At 43.2% G+C, this 24,318-nt stretch overlaps 1 protein-coding gene across 1 annotated transcript in view; it reads left to right on the top strand.

Moving 5' to 3' along the window:
• The window catches only part of ANKRD29 (ankyrin repeat domain 29), a 40,310-nt gene that overhangs the window by 14,082 nt on the left and 1,910 nt on the right, over nucleotides 1–24,318 (top strand). The window contains exons 4-8 of the mRNA XM_008576643.1: nucleotides 1,770–1,868; nucleotides 5,864–5,962; nucleotides 14,992–15,090; nucleotides 16,985–17,080; nucleotides 19,981–20,079. Coding sequence (XP_008574865.1) covers nucleotides 1,770–1,868; nucleotides 5,864–5,962; nucleotides 14,992–15,090; nucleotides 16,985–17,080; nucleotides 19,981–20,079 — 492 coding nt within the window. The remainder of the gene's footprint in view (nucleotides 1–1,769; nucleotides 1,869–5,863; nucleotides 5,963–14,991; nucleotides 15,091–16,984; nucleotides 17,081–19,980; nucleotides 20,080–24,318) is intronic.

Here is a 24,318-nt window from a genome sequence, read left to right as displayed (position 1 = left end):
AAAAAAAAAAATTTTTTTTTTTCCTTTTTGTCTTTTTTCGTGTCCGGCAACAGATCGCAACCCTCAGTGTCGCGCCCGTACCGGACCGGGACCGGCAACGGAATCGCAACCCTCGGTGCTGCTCCCACACCTCGCTCAGCCAGTGAGCGGGAACCGGTCTGTATGTGGGATCCGAACCCTCGGCAGGAGCGCCACCACGCTCCCAAGCGGCGCACTGTAGCAGTGCGCCACTGGGCCGGCCCTTAATATGATCTGTCATCAAAACTGACTTTGCTTGACAATTGTTCTCATTGTTATTAAATCTATATGCCCTAAAAATGTGATTTTAAAAACAAAAGATACCAGTTCTGTGATAATTATCATATTTCATCTATTCTGTTACTTCATTAGGCAAAGATCTGAGGAAACTGACAGAACAAAGCTTGGAAACAGTGGTGCTCATTGCTGCTATCAAGCAGTTTCTTGATGCCCCCACACACACCGTCCACCACCAGCCTTAGCGTTCAGTCTCCCTTCTCTCCTTTCCCCAACCTTCAGAGTGCAGCTCAAGTGCCCTCCCCTACCACACAGCCTGTCCCTTGGTGAAGCCTTACCCAGCCACGTGCATCCTACCTGCCTGTGAACGCAAGAACTCTTGCAGCAGTGTTTCTCCAAGTGAGGTCCACCTGCCACCTGCATATCACAATCATCCCACACGATTGGTCAAAAGGATATTTCTGTGCTTCACCCCAGACCTACTGAATCAGACCCTCTGAGGGTGGAGCTTCAAGAGTAGGCATTTTGAACCCCCTATGCCCAAATTTAGAAATGACACTATCTTATATTTATGATCTGTACTTTAGAACCAGATTACATGTTCTCGAATTATTTACAATTAGCTCAGATGCCCACATACCAATTTGCAGAGACTAACAAACAACTCAACATTCCTACGTGGCAAAACATAATGCCTTAGCTGCAGCACCTGAGAAAAACCTTTAAGGGTTTTAGTTGACCACAAACTCAATGAGTCAGTAGTGTGATATGGTTGGCATAAAAGCAAATTCTAATTTAGGCCACAGAGATAAAAGTAGAGTAGATGGAACAAAGGAATGTCCCATGCCACATCAGAGCACATCTACTTTACAGTGCTCTGTTTAGTTTTAGGACCCGCACTTTAAAAGAGACCTAATTGGCACACGTTCAGAGGAAAATACTAAGTAGGTGAGAGGCACACAGAACATGCTGCAGTGATCCACTCTTTTATGGATGCAGATCTTATCCCATGAGGACTATGGCCCCAGAGGATTACCCAATAAGAGCAACTAAATCTCAGTGGCCTTCAGCGGGTGGCACCACAGGGAGAAGCCAATGTTTGTCAAGAGTTTCTCTGACCAGAAGCTATGGGAGGCTCTTCTCGTAATTCTAAGATGGAACTGACAAGACTTGGTACAGACTTTCTGTTCTGTGTTTCCAATATTGAGAGGCAAATAAATGATTCTGCATTTGGCCTGGGAATTTTCTAAATTAATCATAATATCTTGGTCAAATAATTGTAATATATCTCTAGGAAGTCGTCTGAGTGTACAACATAATCATGTCTTTAATATGAACTCTGTCATAATTATAAAGAAAAAGTAAAGGGGATTTTTTTAAAAAAGAAAGTGAGTTTGTTATTATCTATGGAAAAATTCTCTTCCAAAGTTTTCACTATGTGAGGAGCATCTGTTTGGTAAAACATGTGCCTGCACTGTCACCAAAGTGTTTATACTTTTTTTGCATGTTCATAGGATGGCGGCACTGCCCTGTTGGCTGCCAGTCAGTACGGGCACATGCAGGTGGTGGAGACCTTGCTGAAGCATGGAGCCAACATCCATGACCAACTTTATGTGAGTGTGTTCCCAGGGGACATCAGGTGGCTACTTGCTCATTCCCTCATCACTCATAATATTGCAGTCTAAATTTGAAATGCCAATTTTCAAAAACTTTTTTTTTTTTTGTCATTTGAAGCATCTTTATTGGTGGTGATACAATGTTCCATTGCATTGCTGTATCAATTTAAACAATTTCATTTAAATGGATATATAGGTTATTTCCCATTTTTTTTCTCTTAGGAAATAATCTGCGTAACCTTCCTTGTAACTGAAACTTTAGCACATCTGTTATTTCTCTGGGATACATGAATACATTTCTAGATGGAAATGACTATGTCAAACTTATTAAGACCTTGAGTTCATTATTGCTAAATTGCCCTCCAGGGAGGGATTTTGTATGTAATTTTATTAATATTATTTTTTACATTCTAGGATGATGTTGTGGAGCAGTTGGGAGGGAGGGAGAGAGGGGAAAGAGGAAAGAAATGTGAAGGAGGAGGGGCAGGATTGAGGCCTGTGGCACCCCCCTCATTCCCACAGGGGAAACCAGGGGGCTTCCAGCGGTGGCCTGGTCATTGCCAGGCTGGGTGCAGATGCCGGGGGGTGTGGCAAAAGCCCTCGCCTCCCACCATCCCAGCTCGGGAACCTGGGGCCCTTCTCTGTGGCTTGGTGGTCATTGCTGGGGTGGTTGCATGTGTTGGGGGGGCGTGGCTGAGGCCTAAGGGCCCCTACCGCCCCGGCTGGGGAGAGCCTGCAGCATGGTCATAGCTAGGCTGCCTGGGTGTGTTGGGGGGGCATGGACGAGGACCTCGTCCCCCACCCTCGGGATTGGTTGTGGGTGTTGGGGAATATTGGTGAGGCCCCCAGCCTTCCCCCATTTCTGGCTTGGTAGCCCAGGGGACTTCCAGTCCTTCTAGGTGTTACAGGTGTTCTTTGGTGAAATGAGACCTTTACTAGTTAATATCAAACTTTGTCTCTGGTTGCAGTTACTTTGTTCTTTCTTTCATTTCTGTGTTGGATTATTTGCTGTTCCCACCATTTAAACTCTGTGCTGGAACTAATTTGTTGTCTTTTGTTTACTTCTAAAGTGGGGGAACTTCCTGTGGGGACCAGCACTTGAGCTGTGTGGTTGAACTGCATTGCTGCTTTGCTGTTGATTCCCTGGGGAAGGCTTTTTGTGCAGCTCAGATTTTAATGGTTGACTTTATAGGTACTTCCAGCTCGCCTGTGATCTGGTGCACCTGGGTTGTGTAGAAGCACTGATGTGGGCCTGAGTCTTTTTATCAAACTGCACCCCATGCAATTCTATATTCCTGACCAGGCTCCTCTGAGTGGTCCTTCGCTGATTAGGGTCAGGTCAGCTGTCCTTGCTGGGCCCCAGTGCTCTCCTGGTGGGCCCATCTCCCCCACTGTCCATGCTGCAACACTTCCCATGGGATTGGCCCTGCGCCGGTCCCTTGCGATGACTCACCGGCCTCTAAGTGGCTCCTTTTCCTCAGTTGTGGCTCCTTGCTCCTATGTGGGTCCATGGGAACCCTATTAGTGATCTTGCTGGCCTGGGGGCCACCATGGCCCTCTTCTCTCCTGCCACCTCCAAGCAATTTCATCCGAAGAGCACAGCTGTGGCTTTTGCCAGCTCCTGCTCTGTGTGCTCAGCAGCTCCAGCCTGGACACTACCGAGGCTCAAAATGGTTAGAGCAGTTTTTTCTTTCTCTTAAGTATATGGACTTGCTGAAAACCAAATTAAATTCTCCTGTTGTAGAGTTATTTGTGAGGAAGCACACAAAGAGGAGAAATCAAAGTATCTGGAAGAAAAGTGAGGTTGGATAGATGAAGACTTGTGAAATATATCCACACCATTCACTTTTGAAAGGTGTCCACTGCTAGTATGGGTCTGTTTGCAGCTACTTGGCAATTAGCATATTACCCAATGGCCCTTTTAATTGCCACTGTAATTCCATAGGATTTGTGGCAAATGTTATTCCAGTTTTGTAGGAAAAAATAAAATATGGGGAGATGAAGTGACTTGACAGAGTCTAATTTTGAGGAGTGGTTGAATTCCTACCTCCAATTACCTAGGAACCATATTTTAGGCTATCTTACAACTAGATATTTAGCCCTTATGCCTAGGGCACTATACTTTCATAGATGCTTAACAAGCTGTGTAGGTGTGAACTTTTCCCTTTGAACACCCAATCCAGCGTTTACATGGGTAACTCTGACAAATCATAGGCCTCTTTGAAGTCCATGGCAACTAGCCTTACCCTCTGCACTTCAAAATCTGTAACACTATTTGAGCTACAACATTACCAGTAGAATGACTGAATTACTTGATAATTATCTAAAGAAGTGATTCTCAACTCTGGCTGCCCACTAGAATCACCTAGGGAACTTAAAAAAGTACCAATCCCCAGGTCCACCCCAGAACAATTAAACTGGAGTCTCTGAGGGCACAACCTGGGCAACAGCTGGCTCTGACATGTGGCTAAGTCTTAGAAGCACAGGCTTTGGGTATTTCTTTGGCTATATATAGGCAAAGTACATCTGAGAGAAGATATGTGTAGGTTGGAAAGGAAGAGCCAAAGTCTTTGGAAAAGGAAAGTGAATTGTAATTTTCATAGCATTACTATTAATAGTCATCAATCCAAATTGACTGTGAGTATAGAATTTGTACTCATTAGATAATATCCCTCCATAAGGCTCACTGGGGTGGCATGTAATCTTTGAAATGTAAAGTTTGGGGAGGGCCCCTTCCCATAGTAAATTCCTCTCTGTTATAAGGTGACTCAAGAAATTTCATGCATCATAATTTCCATTTTATGTTAAGACCTTTACCCATACCCAAACAGCCCAAATATTTCCATCAAAAACAACGGAAGGGCTGGCCGGTTAGCTCAGTTGGTTAGAACATGATGCTGATTGCACGAGGGTCCAGGATTTGATCCCTGTACCATCCAGCTGCCAAAGAAAAAAATAATTGAAATGGGGGGCAGGGAGGGAGACAGAACTGAAACTTATAATGCACAGTGAAAAATTTAATGCATGGAAAGTCCATTTTAGAAAATTCCTGAGCATTATCAGCAACTAAGGGCATGGAAGACTTTCTGTGGCAACACGTTAAGGAGCAGCTGAAAGTTTTATCCCCATATCAAACAGCGGCTTAAAAATCTGTACAGGCTAATTAATTTTTTAATGATTGCCTTGAGGGCAGTCTGGCAGCTCAGCTGACACCCACTGGAAATTCAGTACCCTCCATGGGACATGCCTAGTTGGACTTGTAGAGAAAGGTGTTTTGTGTTTTAGCTTGTGGTTAGCGTTCCGAATGGGAGGAAAGTGTGGTAATTAGCTGGGTTCATGAGGTGTTTTCCACCAGGGTGTGCTTGGGTTTTCCACTGCGGTCTGACAGCAGTGAAGCTCAGCCTGTGCTATGAATGCTGCCTGGCTGAAGAGAGCATCTGGGGAGAGTGCATGCTCTCAGTTGACCAAGATATGTGCCAAAATTACCGATTGACATGTCTCCAAGAAAAAAGAAATGCCCAGAAGATATAGACATCCATTTAAAAAGAGAACTAAAGAAAAGTGGAGAAGGACCACTTGCTTTGGGTTTTATGCAGGATTGCTTTTTGCGTTTATATGTTGTTGGTGTCTGCTGGGCTGGCAGGGAGAAACTTTGTGGAGATTCTCTCCGGGCAGTTTTTCTCAAAGCATTTTGTGTTTTAATGTTCCCAGAAACCTCATGTTGAGGGGATAGGGATAAGGGGGCCACAAAGAAAGGGGTAGAGAAGATCTAATTAAAAGGACACCTGTTACTCCCAATACACAAAAGCACAAAAATTAGGTTTGGGGAATTTGTTTGTTTAACACTTAGTTCTTAATTAACAAAAGGATGGAAACCTAAAAGGGGATGGAAATGGAAAATGTTGTTAAATTTATGTATTTTTAATCTAACATCTTTTAAAATAAATATGAAAGATGATATTTTTCAACACTTTTAATTTGATATCCCTCAGGATGGAGCCACTGCACTCTTCCTAGCTGCCCAGGGTGGTTACTTGGATGTTATTCGATTATTGTTGTCTTCAGGAGCAAAAGTCAACCAGCCAAGGCAGGTAATGTTCATTGCTGATGTTTGCCCGAGTGCACGGGGAGGGAGGCGGGAGGGCCGGTGTTCTCTAGCAGCACATACCTGAGATAATCAGTCAGCTCTAGGCATTCTTTAAGCCCTTTTGCCTCTGTGATGAAAAGTTAATCTTTGATTAGGGTTTTTGCTGTACTATGCTTTGGGCTCACCCAAAATCCTGTGAAATCAAGCTGACATCACCATTCAGTACTTTTAAAATTCGAGTGTGTGGTGTTTGAGGTCAAGTACACACTCTGCCACCTCCTGTTCAAATAAATTATGGCTGCACTAAGCTAATGAGTATGGGCAAGCCTGGGACATAGGTAAATAGAACCGGGTCAGGTAGCCTCACCCCTGCCCAGTCCCTCTGCTGATATGCTGCCGTATCACCTACCCACCACTTCTTCCACCAAGCCAAGAAGGAATCCTTATTGCTGGAGTCATTAGTAAGTTCTGCACCTTCATCTCAGACAATTATAATGCTGAGATTTCATTTACCATCAGCAAGCTAACATCTAGCAAATCAATTAACTGATACTCAAAGGAACAGAAATGTAAGGTAATAGAAGCAGCACTTCATAAACAATAAAGAGCAATTCAAATGTAAGGCATTATAAGTAGCTTCTCTTATATAGGTACTATGTCTGCCCTAATTAATTTGTTTTTAACAAAACGTTTCAGATTAAGGAAACAGTACTATAAAGGTAGTTTTCTAAGGAGACGTTAAGCTGATTTCTTTCCAGTAAATAACATCCAGGCAGGTTTCCAGTGTAATATGACCTTATATGGGAATGCCTGTATGTTCACATAATGAATAGCTATGGGGACCTTAAGATTAGTCTGAGCTCTTGGCCACAGGCTTCTTCTGTCTTTAGAAGCACAAATACATAAGGAACCTGAGAAAAGGAAGAGCCTTTGGGCAAAGTGGGTTTGAGGTCAGGAATCCTGAATTCTAGACCCAGCTTTGTCAATAACTGGAGCTGTATGGTTTTACAAGTGAACCAACCTCTCTGGACCTCTCTTCACTGAAAATTAGGAGGCTGGGCAGGATGAGCCTGATGATCTCTTCAAGCTCCCAAATTTTTCATAATTGTTTTATTCAGTGTTCAATCAGTATTCCGTGAGTATTTATCATGTGCCAGACACTGCTATCAATGTAAGATTATATTTTTAGAATTTTAAAGTTATTCTTAGGCTTAGATGGCCCCATGAATACTCCTGGGAAAAGAAGCAGTTTAGAAAATGTACTTTCATCCCTGCCAGAGTTAACATTTAAGGATTGGAGTTTAATGTTTTCTTATTGGTCCCTCTTATTTTGAAATTGTTGATTGATTCTGAATCAGAGACTTCCTTTTACCAAAATTAATAAAAGGAATTGATCATTTTTGGATTGCAATATTTGATTTGTTGGCCATCATTGAAGATATCACTGTGGACTTAGAAATGAAAGATTATGAAGATTATCAAGTCTCCCTCTCAGTACCTCCTTCTGAAATAATTTCTGGCACTTTGACAAATTTATTTGTAAATAATTTTTATTATTCATATGCCTAAAGCACAATGGCAGAAAACCAAGTTGATGTAAGAGATATATTTCAAATGATGCATGGGTTGTGTCCACTAAAACCTAAATTGAGTCACGGGATGACATTGAAACCTAGAAGTTAAAGGGTAAACTAACATTGCTGCAGTAGCCACAGCACGCCCCACCTGTTTTTCATTTCTCAAAAGAGAGGATAACCTGGTCAAAGTGAATGACCTAGTTTGCATGTGAGGACCCACCCTCTGGTCAAGGAGCAAGTGATAACACCCTTCTAAAGACTGCATGGAGTGCAGTTGTTTTGAATTGTAAGAATCCAGCTCTGAAAAGATTGTTATTCACGAAAAGGGTGTTTTATAAAATAAGAATTGCTTTGGAGGAGAAAAGCAATGGAATTTTTCCTTTTTATAGAGTACAGTCACCCCATTGTGACCTCAAATCATAATAATTTTTAGTACCTGCTGTGAGCCTATAATTAGAGGCTGTTATCTAGCCAGGTCAGACTAGCCCAAGTTCTGTCTTTGTTAAAAGTGTAAACTCTGCATATTCATTCCATTCCAAGAAAACAAATAGTGACATAAATATGAAAAAAGTGATACTAGTCCTGGCTGACTTTGTCACAAGTTATAAGGAGTTTTGTTTTTCTTTTTAAAGCCTAATTAAAACTTTCCGTTAAAAATGGCCTGCACATAGTAGGATATTATATAGGTAAGACATCTGACAACCACTGTTGTTTCATTCTGAAATTTCATTATCGGAAAAGTTTTGAATTTACAAAATAAGAAATAAGGACAAGGATATTTGCCTGGTTTGATTTCTTAGTATTTTTAGGTAAATCTGATTTATAATTAGTGCTAACATTTTATGGTATACCGTGACAGGGCATTAACAAAGTTGCATTGAAATTACTCAGCTGACATTTGATCTGAGCTGCGGGGAATCCAAACTGTGGTAGGAATGACTTGTTTGTAACTCTATCAACTGAGAACTAAATGAAGACCGTTTTTACTACTTTGGGATGAGGACCCATAATCCCAAAGCAAACCACAGGCACGCATTGGAAAGACTTAAGTTCTGAGTTTGAAACTTGAAAATTTTTTCTTTCTACTTTGTCCTAGGTAAAGAGGTCAAGCAATCACTGAAATCCATAGTTACCCTAAAACTTTTTATTTTTTTCCATGTGTCCTCACCAAGTAGACTTGATATGAGTCAAACCTTTTTAATTACTAGCTCAAATGGCTAATCTATTTTTCTATCAACAAAATGCCTTGGCATATACTTTTCCCAACTCAGCTCAGCTGCCTTATCAAACCAATATTTCATAGAGTAGCAGAGGTCTGACTCTGTTTACCCAGAGCTGAGCTCTCTGCCTGTCATCAACTCATCTCTATCTGGTCCTCTTCATGTGCTAATCAGTATTTCCTTGAAGCCTGACAAAAAAGCCATCTAATAAAGTGCCTTCTCTAACAGAAGCCTTGGGTTGGTCTCAGAGTTGCTAGGACCCAGAAAGTAAATGTTCTTCCAGGTCGCAAGCTTGGAGGGGTTAACCCAACAGTGGGGAGAAAGAAGAACCAACAGATTGGCATAGAATCCTGAGGGTTTGGGGATGCAAGCAGACAGTCATAGAGGGCCCTACTGCTTGTCAAGGCAGCGACTCTGTCTTAGTCCCTCTGCACACGGTAGGCACTCAGAAAAGAAGTGTTGACTGCCAGAAGATACCCTGTGGCTTGGGCTAGAGCACCAAGGAGGTCTGGAAGCCTGCACCACATAGTGACATAGTGATCAGTGGCCAGGAACTAGAAGAAGGCTCCAGATGTAGGCCCAGGCTCATGGGTAGGACACCAGCCCCTGAAAGACTCCCAGAGGCAGCCAGAAAGCCAGACCCAGGTGAGTGGGGTGGCAGCTTGGTAGTTATGGAGATATGGATATCTTAAAGAAATGAAGCACAGTCCCAATTTTGCTTATTAACTGCATGACCTTGAGCAGGTTGCTTACTTTCCCCTCATCTGTTTTTTCATCTGTAAAACCAGGATAAGAATGGTGCCTCTGCCATAGGATTATTGTGAAATTAGGTAAAATAACCACTGCAAAATTCTAATGAAGTTGATATACACCAGCTGCTTAGTAAATGTTAGGTATTGCTATTATTATCATTCTTATTTCATCCAGGCCTCATTGGAACAGAAAGCCCATCAAAAATCAAGGTTGTACTTTCTTTCATGAGCCATGGTCCTTTTTTTGACCAGCTTCCTCTGCTTACTTATCTTGGGTGCAGTCCCCTAGTTTTCAGATCAGACTACCACACTCTTGGGAGAGCCATGGCATTGCTGCAGCTGATCCTTTTGCACCAGGCCACAGTGGACTGGCTGGCCTGCCCATCCTTGGTCCAGTCACCTGTGTCTGAGGAGAATGGGGTCAGACCATGGGCAATGCAGGCATCTGGTGACATCTTTACAGCCCCATTTGCTGGACCAGGGACACAGGGCAAGGGACACGGTAATGAGAAATGGGCTTCAGGTCAGGGTAGGGCTGGTGGCAAAGTTATCTTGATATTGAAACCCCTCTCCTACTGTCGAGGTGTCCCCAAGAGTCTGTCAGGCCTGAGCCAATAGGTAGAAGTAGCCCAAGTGTGAGGACTGGAAGGTGGTAGAAGCAAAGCCACTTTATATACTCATTCCCATGGAAGAAAATGATTTTAGTTCTTTTTTCTCGATAATCTTTAGGAGCCTAAATAAGACCATATGAGACAAGTCACTAATATAGGTCATGTCAAATACTCCATAACATCCTGTGATCTAGAGGATACTTGAAAATATTATCTCAAATGGAATGAGGGAATAACAGAGTTGGAAGGAACTGCAAAAGTCACCCTATTTAACCATCCATCCAGTGCTTGAATCCTTTCTGTAATAATCAGCCACCATTGAACAATCTAGGCATGGGGAACTCATTACTCTCTGGTCAGCTTATTCAGTTTATTAAAGTTTATTTCAGTATATTTTTTAACAAAGACAGAACTTGGGCTAGTCTGACCTGGCTAGATAACAGCCTCTAATTATAGGCTCACAGCAGGTAGCAAAAATTATTATGATTTGAGGGCACAATGGGGTGAGCCTTCATTATACTTTCTTACATTGACCCCCAAGTCTCTGTATAGCTTTCACCATCAATACTCTTTTTATCACTTGGTATGCAAAATGAGTCTAAATCCTTTTCTACTTAGTATGCAAACAAACAGTAAAGGACATGCAGCATAACCCCGTGAATCTTCTTCAAGCTAAATGTTCTGTCTCCTTTCTTTAAAAAGTGCTGTAGAGGTTCTAACTTCCACTTCATGGTGACTTTTTTTTTTTTTTTTTTTTTGACCAGTAAGGGGATCGCAACCCTTGGCACGGTGTGGTCCGCACCACGCTCAGCCAGTAAGTGCACCGGCCATCCCCATATAGGATCCAAACCCGCGGCCTCTGTGCTATCAGTGCCGCACTCTTCCGAGTGAGCCACGGGGCCGGCCCCATGGTGACTTATTTGATGAAACATTTTAAAACTACATATTTTTGTCAGGAAGTATTCAAAACCTTATTTAAATATTTTAAAATATGTTTCTATTCTAATTTTCTGTAAAACTCTACAGAAAAGGAGCTAAATTGACTTCATTTCCATCATTTTCTTTATGAAAATGAGGGCTCTAATCATTTCAATAGAAGGAAAAAAGAAAACAAATTGAGGTGTATAGAAAGAGAGGAAAACCTCTCCTGTTCACGAACTGGGTAATCAACTGATAAATAGTTGACAATAATGCTCTAGCCCACATTCAACTCCCTGGGTTCAAATATCGGATTTGGAGAAGTTATCATGAGTAATGAAATACCCACGTCACCCACCAAATTTTACCAGTCATTCCTACCTACTTACCAATCAATTATTTCACAGGGTCACTGGGAGTATCAAATTAAAGCAAGCATATGAAGTGCTTTGTGAACAAAGGTACAAATTAAGGTTCTTATTGTTTTTTTTTTTTTTTTGTCTTTTGTCTTTTTCCATGTCCGGCAACGGATCGCAACCCTCAGTGTCACCCCCGTACCGGACCGGGGACCGGCAACGGGATCGCAACCCTCGGTGTTGCTCCTGCGCCTCGCTCAGCCAGTGAGCGGGAACCGGTCTGTATGCGGGATCCGAACCCTCGGGCGGGAGCGCCGCCGCGCTTCCCAAGCGGCGCACTATCCAGTGCGCCACTGGGCCGACCCCTCTTATTGTTTTTCATGAACAGTAATACATTCAATTAACATCTTCTAAGCGTCTATTAGCTAATCCTCGTGCTCACCACCTCTACATGTTTTCACACTCTAATATCTCTGAAGCTAATACTGTTGCAGAAGAGGACACTGAGGCTGAGAGTGATCTGCCTAAGGCCTCAAAACCAGGAAGTGGTGACTGCTTTTTCCCTCTCCCATGAGTATTTCAATTAAGGTGATAGATTCGAGTGTTATCATTACTGTTATAAATTGATCATATTAATAATTGTTTCCGGGCCAGCCCAGTGGCACACTGGATAGTGCGCCGCTTGGGAAGCATAGCGGCACTCCCGCCCGAGGGTTCAGATCCCACATACAGACCGGTTCCCACTCACTGGCTGAGCGAGGCGCGGGAGCAACACCGAGGGTTGCAATCCCGTTGCCGGTCCCCGGTCCGGTACGGGGGCAACACTGAGGGTTGCGATCCATTGCCGGACACGGAAAAAGACAAAAGACAAAAAAATAAATAAATAAAAAATAATTGTTTCCAATGTAGCACCTTCTCAGTGCTTTTCCACATATTATTGTCAATTAGTACAAGCCCTTGAAAAGCACACGAACGGGCAGCGCACTGTCCTTTTTGCTGCTGGCTGCCTTTCTCTGCCTGCCCTCTGGTGGAGAGACCCACAAACAACAGAATGGAGCCAGAGCAGGCAAGGAGGGAGCAGGGTGCCAGCACCTGAGTTCCAGAGAATGTTCCTGGATTCTCTGCCTGCCCTCTGGTGGAGAGACCCACAAACAACAGAATGGAGCCAGAGCAGGCAAGAAGGGAGCAGGGTGCCAGCACCTGAGTTCCAGAGAATGTTCCTGGCAACATTCGAGGCCTTCCGGAGCCCAGACTCACTCTCCTGCCTCCCAAGGTCCCATAAACCCCTTGTGCAACAGTAGCTGGATTTCCTGTCCTGCCCCAAAGGGCCATGCCTGTCCAAACCACTGTGAATGTGACTGCTCTTCCTTCTACCCAGAATGACTGTTCACCTCTCACCTACCTGGCAAAATCCTGGTACTCCTTCAAGACCCAGCTCAGCTGCCTCCCCATCTGCGAAGCTGACCCTGTAACCTCCCACACAGTAAGGGGACCCTTCTCTGGTGCACTTTGTGCATTTCTGTCTGCACTTTTTTGCAGCACTGCAGTTATACTGAAATTTCCATGTTTCTTTTCCACTACTAGTTTTTAGTACTCCCAAGACTTAGAAGACACTTAATTGACAGTTGCTTGAATGAATGAATGATTGATTAAATCCTGAATTGGGAGAATCAAATAAAGAATGTGAAAGTGTTTTGTAAACTAAAGTACAAATTAAGGTATTATTTATCATTGCTAGTGATAAGTAATATTCAAATTCAACAATATTGCCAAGAGGCCCCTAGAAAAAGCACAAAGTAGGTAGAAGTGTCTTCAGCTTCCTCCATCCTTTGTTTCAGCACCTCTTCTCCCAGCTCTCCCAAGACAGAGGTGTCAATGCCCTCTGACTGCCCCTCTGCACCCCCAGATCCTCCTGGGCTCCTGCTTTGCCATTGTTTACCACCCCACTCAGACATCTCCATCCTCGGTCCCTTTGTCAGGACAGCAATGGGCAATAATAATGGGCAATTATCCTGTGCCTGCTTTGGCTAGTAGGCTGGGGCTGAGATTACATACTACTGCAGAAAATGTCACTTTATATTCTATAACTGAATCCTCTTGCTTTTCAGCTCACATTCCCACTGATGGGTAATTCAGTGTTACCTGGCTAAAGCAGCCTCTTGGGGCCACAATAATACCGTAATTACCTCAAAGATTAAATTTAGCCCAATCTAGACCCTGCTCCCTCCTCCTGGCCTTCTCTTCAAAATGACCTAAGTTCTCAGGGGTCAGGCTGTCACCATGGCATTGGGACAGCGGTGTGGACACTCATGTCTGGCTCTCGTGCTAGCTTCTCTGGTCCCGAAGCAGCCTGCACTGGTACCCCAGAGATGCACCTTTTCCCACCATGATGCTGGTTCCACCATAGTTTCTGCTCATAAAGTCATGACTCTCTATGTCCTTGTCCTCCCAACCTCCCAACCTCAGGCTTACTTCAGGGTACACTGCCCTAACACTTCTGATTTCCCAGAGTTAGGAGGGGACTCTTCGATGCCCAGATGCCAGTGGATTGGGGGATGTCTCAGGTCCGTTGGCCCAGACAACTTCCATGGGCATTTTTCTTCCATTTCTCAGGCACCAGATAAGAGCAGAGTTTCTCTAAGGAGCTTGCAGTCTTCCTGGGCTTCATCTTAAGAAAGGGAGAAAATCCTTCCCCATAATTTATCTGGGTGTTTCCACCACCCCTGGCTTACCTCCCCACCCTGCGCACCCACACCCAGATTCAACCCAGAGGGGGAGGACAACATGTACAACTACTTCTGACCTCTGCCCCTTCCCACCCCTCTCTAGCTCCTCTTTCCCTCACTGGAAAGGTTTTCCATTTTCCATTCCATCAGGCAGGAACCACCCTACCGTCAAATCCTTCTCGGTCCCTTGGATATTTTACCTTTTCTTCTCTGCAGCAGTACATCGCAGCCTTATGGCCTAGTGTTCATGGCAACAGAGATGCTGGGGAATGATATGCAGGAAATATTACCAAGAATGTCTTGCTATAAATAACGTGCATCACCTCCAAGAAGACACAACATCACATTCCACATAAAAATAAGCTCCCTAAAAAAATGATGTGGCTGTGGGGGATTTTGAGCACTGGAATAGACGAGCAGGAGACCTCGGAGGAAACTGCCCACTGTTCTGTGAGAATGCGGGGCTATACACTAAGCAGGGTGTGTCGTGTGAGCGTTAACGTGAGTGCGACCCACCAGGAAAGGACAGAAATGGCCAGAGCCCAGGAGGAATACAGCAGGCCGGCCTCCGCTCTGGGCTGTGGAATCTGGTTCTGCGGTGCTGTGCAGCTCAGCTGCTCCCTTGAGCTACCCCGGATCCGTACCACACCCTGGGAAAAGAGCCGGCCGCAGAATGGCTCTTTCATAAGCCAGAAATTGACTGTCGGCTACTGAAGTGGTCCGGGCACCGCCAAATGCCAGGGTGTGTCAGTGGGTTAAAAACACCCTCTTTTCTCGAGACCTCCTGGGTGTGTGAATCAGCCGCAGACACGTGGTGTTCAGTGGGGACGTCCCGTGTCGCGGCGGGTGCGAGCGTGCCTCTTCTCTCCGCAGGACGGGACGGCGCCGCTGTGGATCGCGTCCCAGATGGGCCACAGCGAGGTGGTGCGGGTGATGCTGCTGCGCGGAGCCGACCGCGACGCCGCGCGGAACGTGAGTGCGGGGACGCTCCGGCCACCGAGCTAGCCGCTCGGCCAACGTCGCTCACGGTGCACGGAAGACCGCCCCTTACTTAGCCTGCGGCTCATCTGGGTTTCCTCCCAACCTCCACCTGCCCTCTAGCAGGGAAACAAAGTCAAAGTCAGATCCTATCAAACTTTGCAGATGCTGCTGGGTCCCTCTCCTCCTGCACCAGAGAGCACCTCTGGACGAACAGCCGAGGGCGGTCAGCCTCAGCTGGCGGCAGTAGGGGACCCGGGCCTCAGGCTTTCCAGGGCGGGGGGCTGAGGAGGGGGGCGTCCCTAGCTGGTGCTGCGCGCCCGCTGGCCCCTGGGCCGCAGTGCAGCTGGGGTGGTGTGGGTCAAGCAGTGCCACAGTCCCCTCCCCCGCTGGCTCGGACTCCCCCCTGCTTTCTGGAGCTGCAGACCCTTGCACCTCACTGTCGGCCCATTGTCTCCACTTAGCCTCTGCTGGTGTCACCTAATTCTGCCTAGGTGCACCCCACAGCAGGCCCTTTGTCCCATAGGAACTAAAGGCGACGTGGAGAGAGCTGTCTGACCACTGTATTCTGCTTGCTCTCTGGGCCTTGCTGTCTGCCCTCTTCGCTCTTATATTACCCTGGCTTATGTGACCCACCTTCCTCTCTCCAAGTCTAAGCCCAGAAAAGGGAAATTAGAAGACAGGTTCCTGACCACTTCCCGGTCCTTTCTCCCACTTTCTGTTCCTTCTTCCCACAGTCTCTGAAGCCAGAAAAGAAAAATCCCCTAATCCCAACTTCCTTCTTCCCGATTCCAGATAAAACCTAATGGCAGGGTGAATTCCTGAACCACAAAACTCTGTGGGCTAAGTCCTCCAAACATGGCTATTGATATGTTAAGGCAGGAGAAAAGGGGAATTTGGAAATTTTCTTCTTGGGCCAAAGAATGACAGAAGCAGAATATTAATTTTTGAATTAGTCTTTGCATTGTTTTAAAACAAATTTCAGTCTATCTCCCCTGGCCACTCACCCCACAAAAATAGGCAAATAGATACCTAAGGCATGGGGCAAGGTTGTATGAATTTTTAGAACAGTAAATACAGCTCAAAATAATAATTCAACTCACTAAAAACAGTTAATATTTGCTAAGTCATGAATAGCAGAGAATGCCTCTTTGGTCCATAAATGCCCTAAAAATAGGCTCTTGAAATTCCTCATGTCTATTTACCCAGTGTTCTAAGGGACCAGAAGAGTATGAATTCCCAAATGGCAGGGTTCTACGGTAATATAAACAATCACATATTTTATCTGATATTCTTTATGCAGAATTAAACTGCTTAATATGTTCTAAAATTCTCCGGGATTGAGACATTGCTGATCTGTGCTTAGTTCACACATTGTATTAGTCTGTTCCTGTTGCTTATAACAAAATACTTGAAACTGGGTGATTTATAAAGAAAACAAAATTTATTGCTCACAGTTTCTGAGGCTGGAAAGTCCAAAGTACGTCTGGTGGTGGCAACAGTGACCCAGGTGTCTCATTGCAGATGGTGGAAGCAGAGAGAGCAGAGACAGACTCTTCTCTTCTTTTAAAACCCTCAGAACCACATCCAGGCCACCATTTTTAATCCATTCACTACTGCACAGTCCTACCACATCTTCAAGGCTCCACCTTGCAATTACCATAACAGGATTTCCCACCCTGTTAACAGTCACGGTGGGGGCTAAGTTTCTAATACATTAAACTTGGGAGACACAATTCAAGCTTCAATGAGTTTTGGGGGACATAATCCACTACACACATTTTGCCTGTTTCTGACAATTGTACTCCCAGTTTTCAACTGACATTTATATCTTAGCCAGCACAGACATATTTTAATAATCAACTTTTATTTTCTTTTCTCTGTTAAGGACGGGACAACAGCGTTATTGAAAGCAGCCAACAAAGGATATAATGCTGTTATAGAGGAATTACTTAAATTCTCACCTACTCTTGGTATTTTGAAGGTAAGATGTAAAGAAAAATTTTACCAATCTGTAAAAGAGCAGTTAGGAAATAATTCCATACTTGGGGACTGTAGTAGAATTTGGGTATAATTAGCCTGGTTAATTGTATTCTTGAAAGAACACACCTACAGCTTCTTGATGATGGCCATCCAAGGGCATAGGTAGACATGAAAAAGTGGTTAAAAGTCAACTGGGGCCGAGCCCGTGGTGCACTTGGGAGAGTGCGGCGTTGGGAAGCGCAGCAGTGCTCCCACCACGGGTTCGGATCCTATATAGGGATGACTGATGCGCTCACAGCGCTCACTGGCTGAGCGCGGTGTGGCCGGTCTCAAAAAGGACAAAAAAAAAAAAAAAGAAAGAAAAGAGTCAACTGGAGTCTGTCACTGCCTTGTTTTCCAGAAAAAAAAAATCACAGCGCTCACTGGCTGAGCGCGGTGTGGCCGGTCTCAAAAAGGACAAAAAAAAAAGAAAGAAAGAAAAGAGTCAACTGGAGTCTGTCACTGCCTTGTTTTCCAGAAAAAAAAATTTTTTTTTAATTGAAGCATAATTGACTATACATATTTTGGGTTGGCTATCATTATTTGCATACAAGCTGTGATCAAATCAATATTATTAGCATATTCATTATTACAAATCATAATTATTCCTTGCATCCCTTACCCACAGGAAAAAAATAGTAGTAATGAAGTTGCTAAATTGGAAAGCAAACTATATTGATATCATTTGGAGGATTTTGAAATCAAGGAAGAACAGACACATACATTCCTTCTCTTCATTATCTTGAGCAAAGAACCACTGTGCTTTGTTACCTTAGGTGAAATGAAATAAACCCCAAATAGTTTGAAGTCTCAAAAAATATGTCATTCTGGAGGAAACAGAGCCCTGAAACTCTTAAGTTTTAATCATTTTGGATTTAAATGTTTCTAAATTATAGTATACACCAGGGGTCAGCAAACTTTTTCTGTAAGGGCTAGATAGTAAAGATTTTAGGTTTTGCAGGCCATAGTGTCTCTGTTGCAACTGCTCAACTCTGTCATGGTAGCACAAGAGCGCCATAAAAAGTACAAAAAGAAAAAAAAAGTGGCTGCATTTCCATAAAACTTTATTTATGGACATTATATTTATGGAATTTCATGTCTTCGTGTTATAAATATTCTTCTTTAAAACTTTTTTTTATCATTTAAAATTGCATAGAAAACTCTTAGCTTGCAAGACATATAGAGGACAGGCTGGATTTGACCCACAGGCCGTACTTTGATGACCCCTAGTATACACACTCCTGTTTTCTTAAGCCAAGATACCAAATCTGTTCTCAATTGGCACAGTGGCTTAGCAGCTTTAGAGCTATGCCCTCGGGGTTTATCAATGTAAAATCTCCTTGCCCTTGAGTGACCCCAGAGGCTTTTTGGATGCTGTGCCTGCTCTTTGTATTTTTAGGCTCCATTCTTGCTGTCAGCTCATGCAGAGCGCTGTTGTATTTATTGGCCCCTCTCCCCTGTCCTAATGAGCAACTTCTAATCATCCATGAGCTTGGAAGCCAGGAAGCTGCACTTGTTAAAATTGTTTATAAAGTAAGAATAAACCATCTATGAAAGCGAACTCTGTGAATAAAAGGAACGAGCTTCAGAAATGGATTTTGCAATATCTAGTCTCATTTCAAACAGCTCTTTTTTGGCTTCATTTTTTATTCTTAGTCATGTTGCTAATGTGTGAAATTGATAGGTTGGTTAAGATTTAGACAAGTGAAATGTTACCAGATTAGGGAATTATCATACATATTATAAAAGCAACCAACTACCCTGATTTGATCACTTCACATTGTATACGTGTATTGATATGTAACTCTGTTCCCCATAAAAATGTGCAATCAGTATGTTTCATTTAACTAAATAAATAAAAATAAAAGCAACCACAGAAAAATGCTACTTTGCTGGAATTTTTCTCTGTGTAATTTTACTCATAAAACCAAAGTGGTTTTTATTACTAGTAGTTCATTAGGAAACAAAGCTTGCACTGAAGTACTAATTATAAACGTATGTATCATCTAGTACCAAGGTCATATGACTGCCTATTGTTCTTAAATTGCTCCCCATAGATCCTCTCCCCTCCCAGATCCAGCTGTATGCTGCATGTAACTTCTTCCTTATTTCAGTAAATATTTGCAGTAAATTTCATAAAACATTGGCATCCCATCTACTAAGACTTTCTGTGCTCAGAAATGCTCCAGCTCACTCATATACTCTTCTTCTTAACCCCTGTAACTCCACAGCCCTCTCCTGGTATGCTGCATGTAACTTCTTCCTTATTTCAGTAAATATTTGCAGTAAATTTCATAAAACATCGGCATCCCATCTACTAAGACTTTCTGTGCTCAGAAATGCTCCAGCTCACTCATATACTCTTCTTCTTAAGCCCTGTAACTCCACAGCCCTCTCCTGCCTGAGTGAGCAGTGTCTGAAGCTGAGCTAATAGGTTGACCCATGGGCTAGGAGCCATTCCTTCAGCCTTGCTGGGAGTGGCTCACCAAAAGTACAAAGACTATATGTTGTCCTTGAAGAAAAAAAAATGTTTGGCACAGCATTGTTGTTTTTCCTGTGGCAAGTCCTAAAGTCTATAAAACTGAATGACCATGAAGTCATGGGTATGCACACTGGGCCAGATTCCTTGTTTCACTTGCAAAACAACATTGGCAATATTTATACTGACGATCGGCTGCATATCTGAGGACTCTATAATAGGTGCTGGTGAGACTTTGAAAAGGATGAGGGAGGATGAGGAAGAGCAAGGCTCTGACATTACAGATGGTAATGTCTCCCCACTCAGATGGTTTATGGTGAAAGCCAAAGTAAGTGCTGGTGGCTGTGAGCTCTCTCCTGACACACACTGTCAATTTCTCTTAGAATGGGACATCAGCACTCCATGCGGCCGTGCTCAGCGGAAATATTAAAACAGTTGCGCTGCTTCTGGAAGCAGGAGCAGACCCAACCCTGAGAAACAAGGTAACTACTCACTTAACCCATCTTTTAACTGCACTGGGCTCCTGTGCACAGAGGTAAGACTGAGTCCTCCTGAGTCAGCATAAACATCTCTCTGGCTTCAATCACAATCTTCATGCTTATGCATAGTAAGGGCATGCAAGGTTGCTATTAGTATGCTGTCAGTGAGCAGTGCACTTGGACCCAGGGAATTGTTCTAAAAACCCTGTAGGATTAATATAGGGTTTTCAGTTAAAAACGGTGCAGCCTCCTGGTAGGGATGGGGGTTGAGGGAGGGCAGTCATTATGAAGAGCAAGTGTTATTCTATCAGCAAAGATGTGCCCTAAAAATGTCAAAGTTGTGGTAGTTTATCACCATCCCCATAAGTTGGATGTTTATGTCCTGAGAATTGCTTGTGCTATGTTTGGTGACTACATTGGAAAAATGTTGCCTTTACAATACAATAGGAGTACACGCCACTGTTACAAAACCAACCCATTTTGTTGTTGTTGTTCTAAATCCTTAGTTCACAATTAGCCCAAACTTGGAGGTGGGCAGGTGCACAATAATAATAGAAAAAAATAATTGTCACTGTACGTCCTCCTATTCAACTTCTGCTTAAGCTGTCACATGTACAGATTGCTGGGGAGGAGAATAGTATAGGAAACACTACTAATCTACTACTAATCTTAGTCTTGAGAAAACACACTAATCTACCAACTTCAGGAGGACACGGGATTGGTGGTTATTAATAGGGGAAGATATGAAAAACAGCTTTCACTTTATGCTTACATACTCTTTGAATTTTTATAAGCATCTATGACTGTTTTAACTTTTTAAAAAATAAAAACAAAAACATATAGCATTTTGTGACATTTTGAAAAGAAAACATTAAGCAGTGCCAATTAAACAACATACCAAAGGCCACTTTCTTATTTTACTTAGCACACCGAAGTATTATTTCCCTACTCCTACCATTGAATTGCTTGAAGATAACATTTTTGCTTATTTCTCCTGAGACATAAAGTATTTGGATTTGTTTTTCATTAGCTGGTCCAGCTGTGTGATAAGCCAGCTGAAATCATAATTGCCTTTCTTTAGATCTTATCTTTAGACTTTGTATACAGACTTCCTAAAGAGATCAGTCTTTGCAGGTGAGCTATCCAGTACTGAATTAAGGCAAGGGGGAAACGTTTAGTACCTTTGTTTAGAAACTGAAAAATGTGATTCCATGTGTGTCTCCTAGAATAATGGAATAACCATTAGCAGTAATGGTTATGGGTAGTTTCCAGTGGGTAATTTCCAGTTTTAGTTTCCCTAAAATTACTTGAATATATGTGTGGGCATTCATGTTGGAGCCTCATACTGCAGAAGCCCTTAGAGACCTGAGAATAGCTGCCAGAGAAACCCCCATGAGGCCTCTAGCCACCCCATAAAAGCCAGCCTCTTTAATGGCAACTCCAGAAGCAAGGGTGTTGGGACTCCAGCAACCACCCAGGACTTGAAGGGATATTCTTGGTCTTCATTCACTCATTCAACAAATACTGATCACCTGTGGTCAGCACCTGTACTAGATTCAGCGCACTGTACTGTGTGCTGGGGATACAATGGTGAATAAGATTTACATAGTCTTTGCTTTCAGGGAGCTCAGAGTTTATTGGGGAATAAAGACAATTAAACAAGCAATTACATTACAGAATGACAAGAGCTGTAAGCAGGGAAGTAAAGAATACTATTGACGGCTTCCCAGGAAGAATAACTTCTAAGCTAGTACAGAAGCACTCTTCTGCTCCAGGGGTTCTAGGAGTTCTGCTCTGGGGCTTTGAGGCGGATGCCTGGGGAGAGGGTTAATCAGTGGCTCCAGCAGCCACTCATCACTCTATAGCCATCCCCATGGGTGCAGGGGTCTTGTGTTCCCAACACTCCCAACTCAGAACACATCTTCTCCCAGGAACAGTGGAGAAATATAGTGCTTTTATGCTGTAGTATCATTAACATGGACCTGTGGTCCTGCTCCATATGAATAAAATGGCATTTAAGGGTAGCCTGGGCACTAGCCATCACAACAGTCCACACAACCTCAGCAACCTGCAAATTCAGTGGGCATGAATCGAGAGAAAGGAGGAATGAGACCAGCTTTTTAGAACTGTATGGATGACACACAGAATGGTGATGTGATGGACCAAATCTTGACAACACACTTTGAAGGCATAAAGCTTTTTTTAGTGGCAGAGGATATGGACATGGTCACACAGCGCAGCTGATAAGTCAGCAAGCTGGCAGACAGAGGAACAGCTTCTTATCTCCCTTCTTCTTCATGACTGTGGTGCATCCTCTGGCTACCTGCCATCCTGCTCACTGTGGACCAATAACTGATGCAGACAGCTCAGTTATTCCTGAGTGTTTATTCTGGGACTGGATGAAGTTTAGGCCTGTTACAAGGAGCATTTTTCCACAGGCCCTGGCGTCAGGTCTATATGTGAGAAATGCCCTCACTTGTCCAATGACAAAGGATGGACTCAGAAACTAATTACCATCTCAATGAAACAACTCAGATAAGTCATTTCTGAAAATGAATCACTTAGATTATTTTCTTATACTGTACAATGTCTGTTCCTGCAGGAACTAAGCTAATAGTAGACTCTGAGCCCATAGAGGGGCCTCTGGTATAGTGATATAGCATAGCAATTTCCTCTCTGATCCACCAGCATCAACATCAAAGATCCCATGTGGTGGGCCAGGGTGCAGCAATAGGACATGCTGTACAGCAGATCACTTGTGGCAAACTCATAATTCCCAATAAGTGCGGGTGGAGGTCCGGGAGCAGGATCTTGCCTAGAAGTCAGGAGCTGCAGGGGCTTCACCTATGATCAAGGTCCCATATAAAGCAGCTTGGGTTCCAGGCATGGCTGCAGGAAAAAAAATATGTGAGGCAGGTAACATCTGCATCCAAGCCCTCTCCCCCATTCTTTATTCCCTTCTACCCTTTAATGGCTCCCCTGATTCCCCAGAACATCCTTTTGACCCTCTGTAACAACAGTTCTCAGAGCATGATCCATGAACCCCTTGAGGGTCTTCAAGACCCATCAGGGAGTCTAAGAAGTCAGAACAATGTTCTTTATAATACCAAGATGTTATCCGCCTTTTCCACTGGGCTGACATTTGCTCTCATGGTGCAGAAGCAATGGTGGGGAAACTGTTGGCGCTTAGGACACATCAAAGCAGTGGCACCAAACTATACTCACAAAACAGTGTACAAACCCTTGTGGGTTATTTTACAAATTTTGTAAATTATTTTACAGAAATACCAGTTTTCCTTAAGAATGTCTTTGATAAAGCAGTAAAAAAATGTTGATTTTATTTACTCTTAACCCTTGCTACCCATCTTTTTAATATTCTGTGTGACAACATGGGAAGTCTGCACGGAGCACTCTGCTGCATGCTGAAGTGCAATGATTGTCTCAAGGACAAACACCTGTGAGGCTGTTTGGATTACAAAGAGAACCAGCCACTTTTTTTCATGAAATACTATTGTACTTGAAAGAATGACCCAAATACACCACTGTGAGCTTAACAGCTTCCCAATACTAAAAGGCTTTTCTGATGAATCAGTAGTAATAGTAATGAGTGTGACTTTTTGGTATTGCACAATGAGATGTGCCAACATGTGGAGGATCTGCATAATTCAGTGAACTAATATTTTCCGAATGAGCAGTGCATGATGTTACAAATAATGCACCTATAAAGTAGATAGTCCTGTGGGCTTTAATGTAACAGGGTACAAAAAGTTCACTGATGTGGTTTCAGATATCATACGCACTGCAATTAACCTTTAAGAAACTACCACTTGTCGAGCATTGGTGTAGCATCAAAGAGGAATACCTACAACAATTTGAAAAGACTGTTAAAACACTCCTCTCTTTTCCAATTACATATCTATGTGAAGCTGAATTTTCTTCATATGCTTCAACTAAAACAACGTATCACAGTAGACTGTATGCAGACGCAGATGTGAGAATCGAATTGTCGTCTCTTAAGCTGCACATTTTAAGAAATATGCAAAACTGTTCAACAATGCTACTCTTCTCACTAACTTTTTTATTTTGAAAATTCAGTTTTTTACAAGTATGTTATTTATGTTAGCCTGTAGTGGATTTATTATTTTTAATTTATAAACATATATTTAAAATTTTCTGTTTTAATTTTTTTTTTTTTTTTTTTTTTAAAGGATGACCGGTAAGGGGATCTCAACCCTTGGCCTG

Source organism: Galeopterus variegatus, unplaced genomic scaffold (assembly GCF_000696425.1).
Source record: "Galeopterus variegatus unplaced genomic scaffold, G_variegatus-3.0.2 Scaffold1383, whole genome shotgun sequence".
In the NCBI taxonomy this organism is placed as follows: domain Eukaryota; kingdom Metazoa; phylum Chordata; class Mammalia; order Dermoptera; family Cynocephalidae; genus Galeopterus; species Galeopterus variegatus.
The sequence above is the reverse complement of the archived record's forward strand: the minus strand, read 5'-3'. Positions and strand labels throughout refer to the sequence as shown.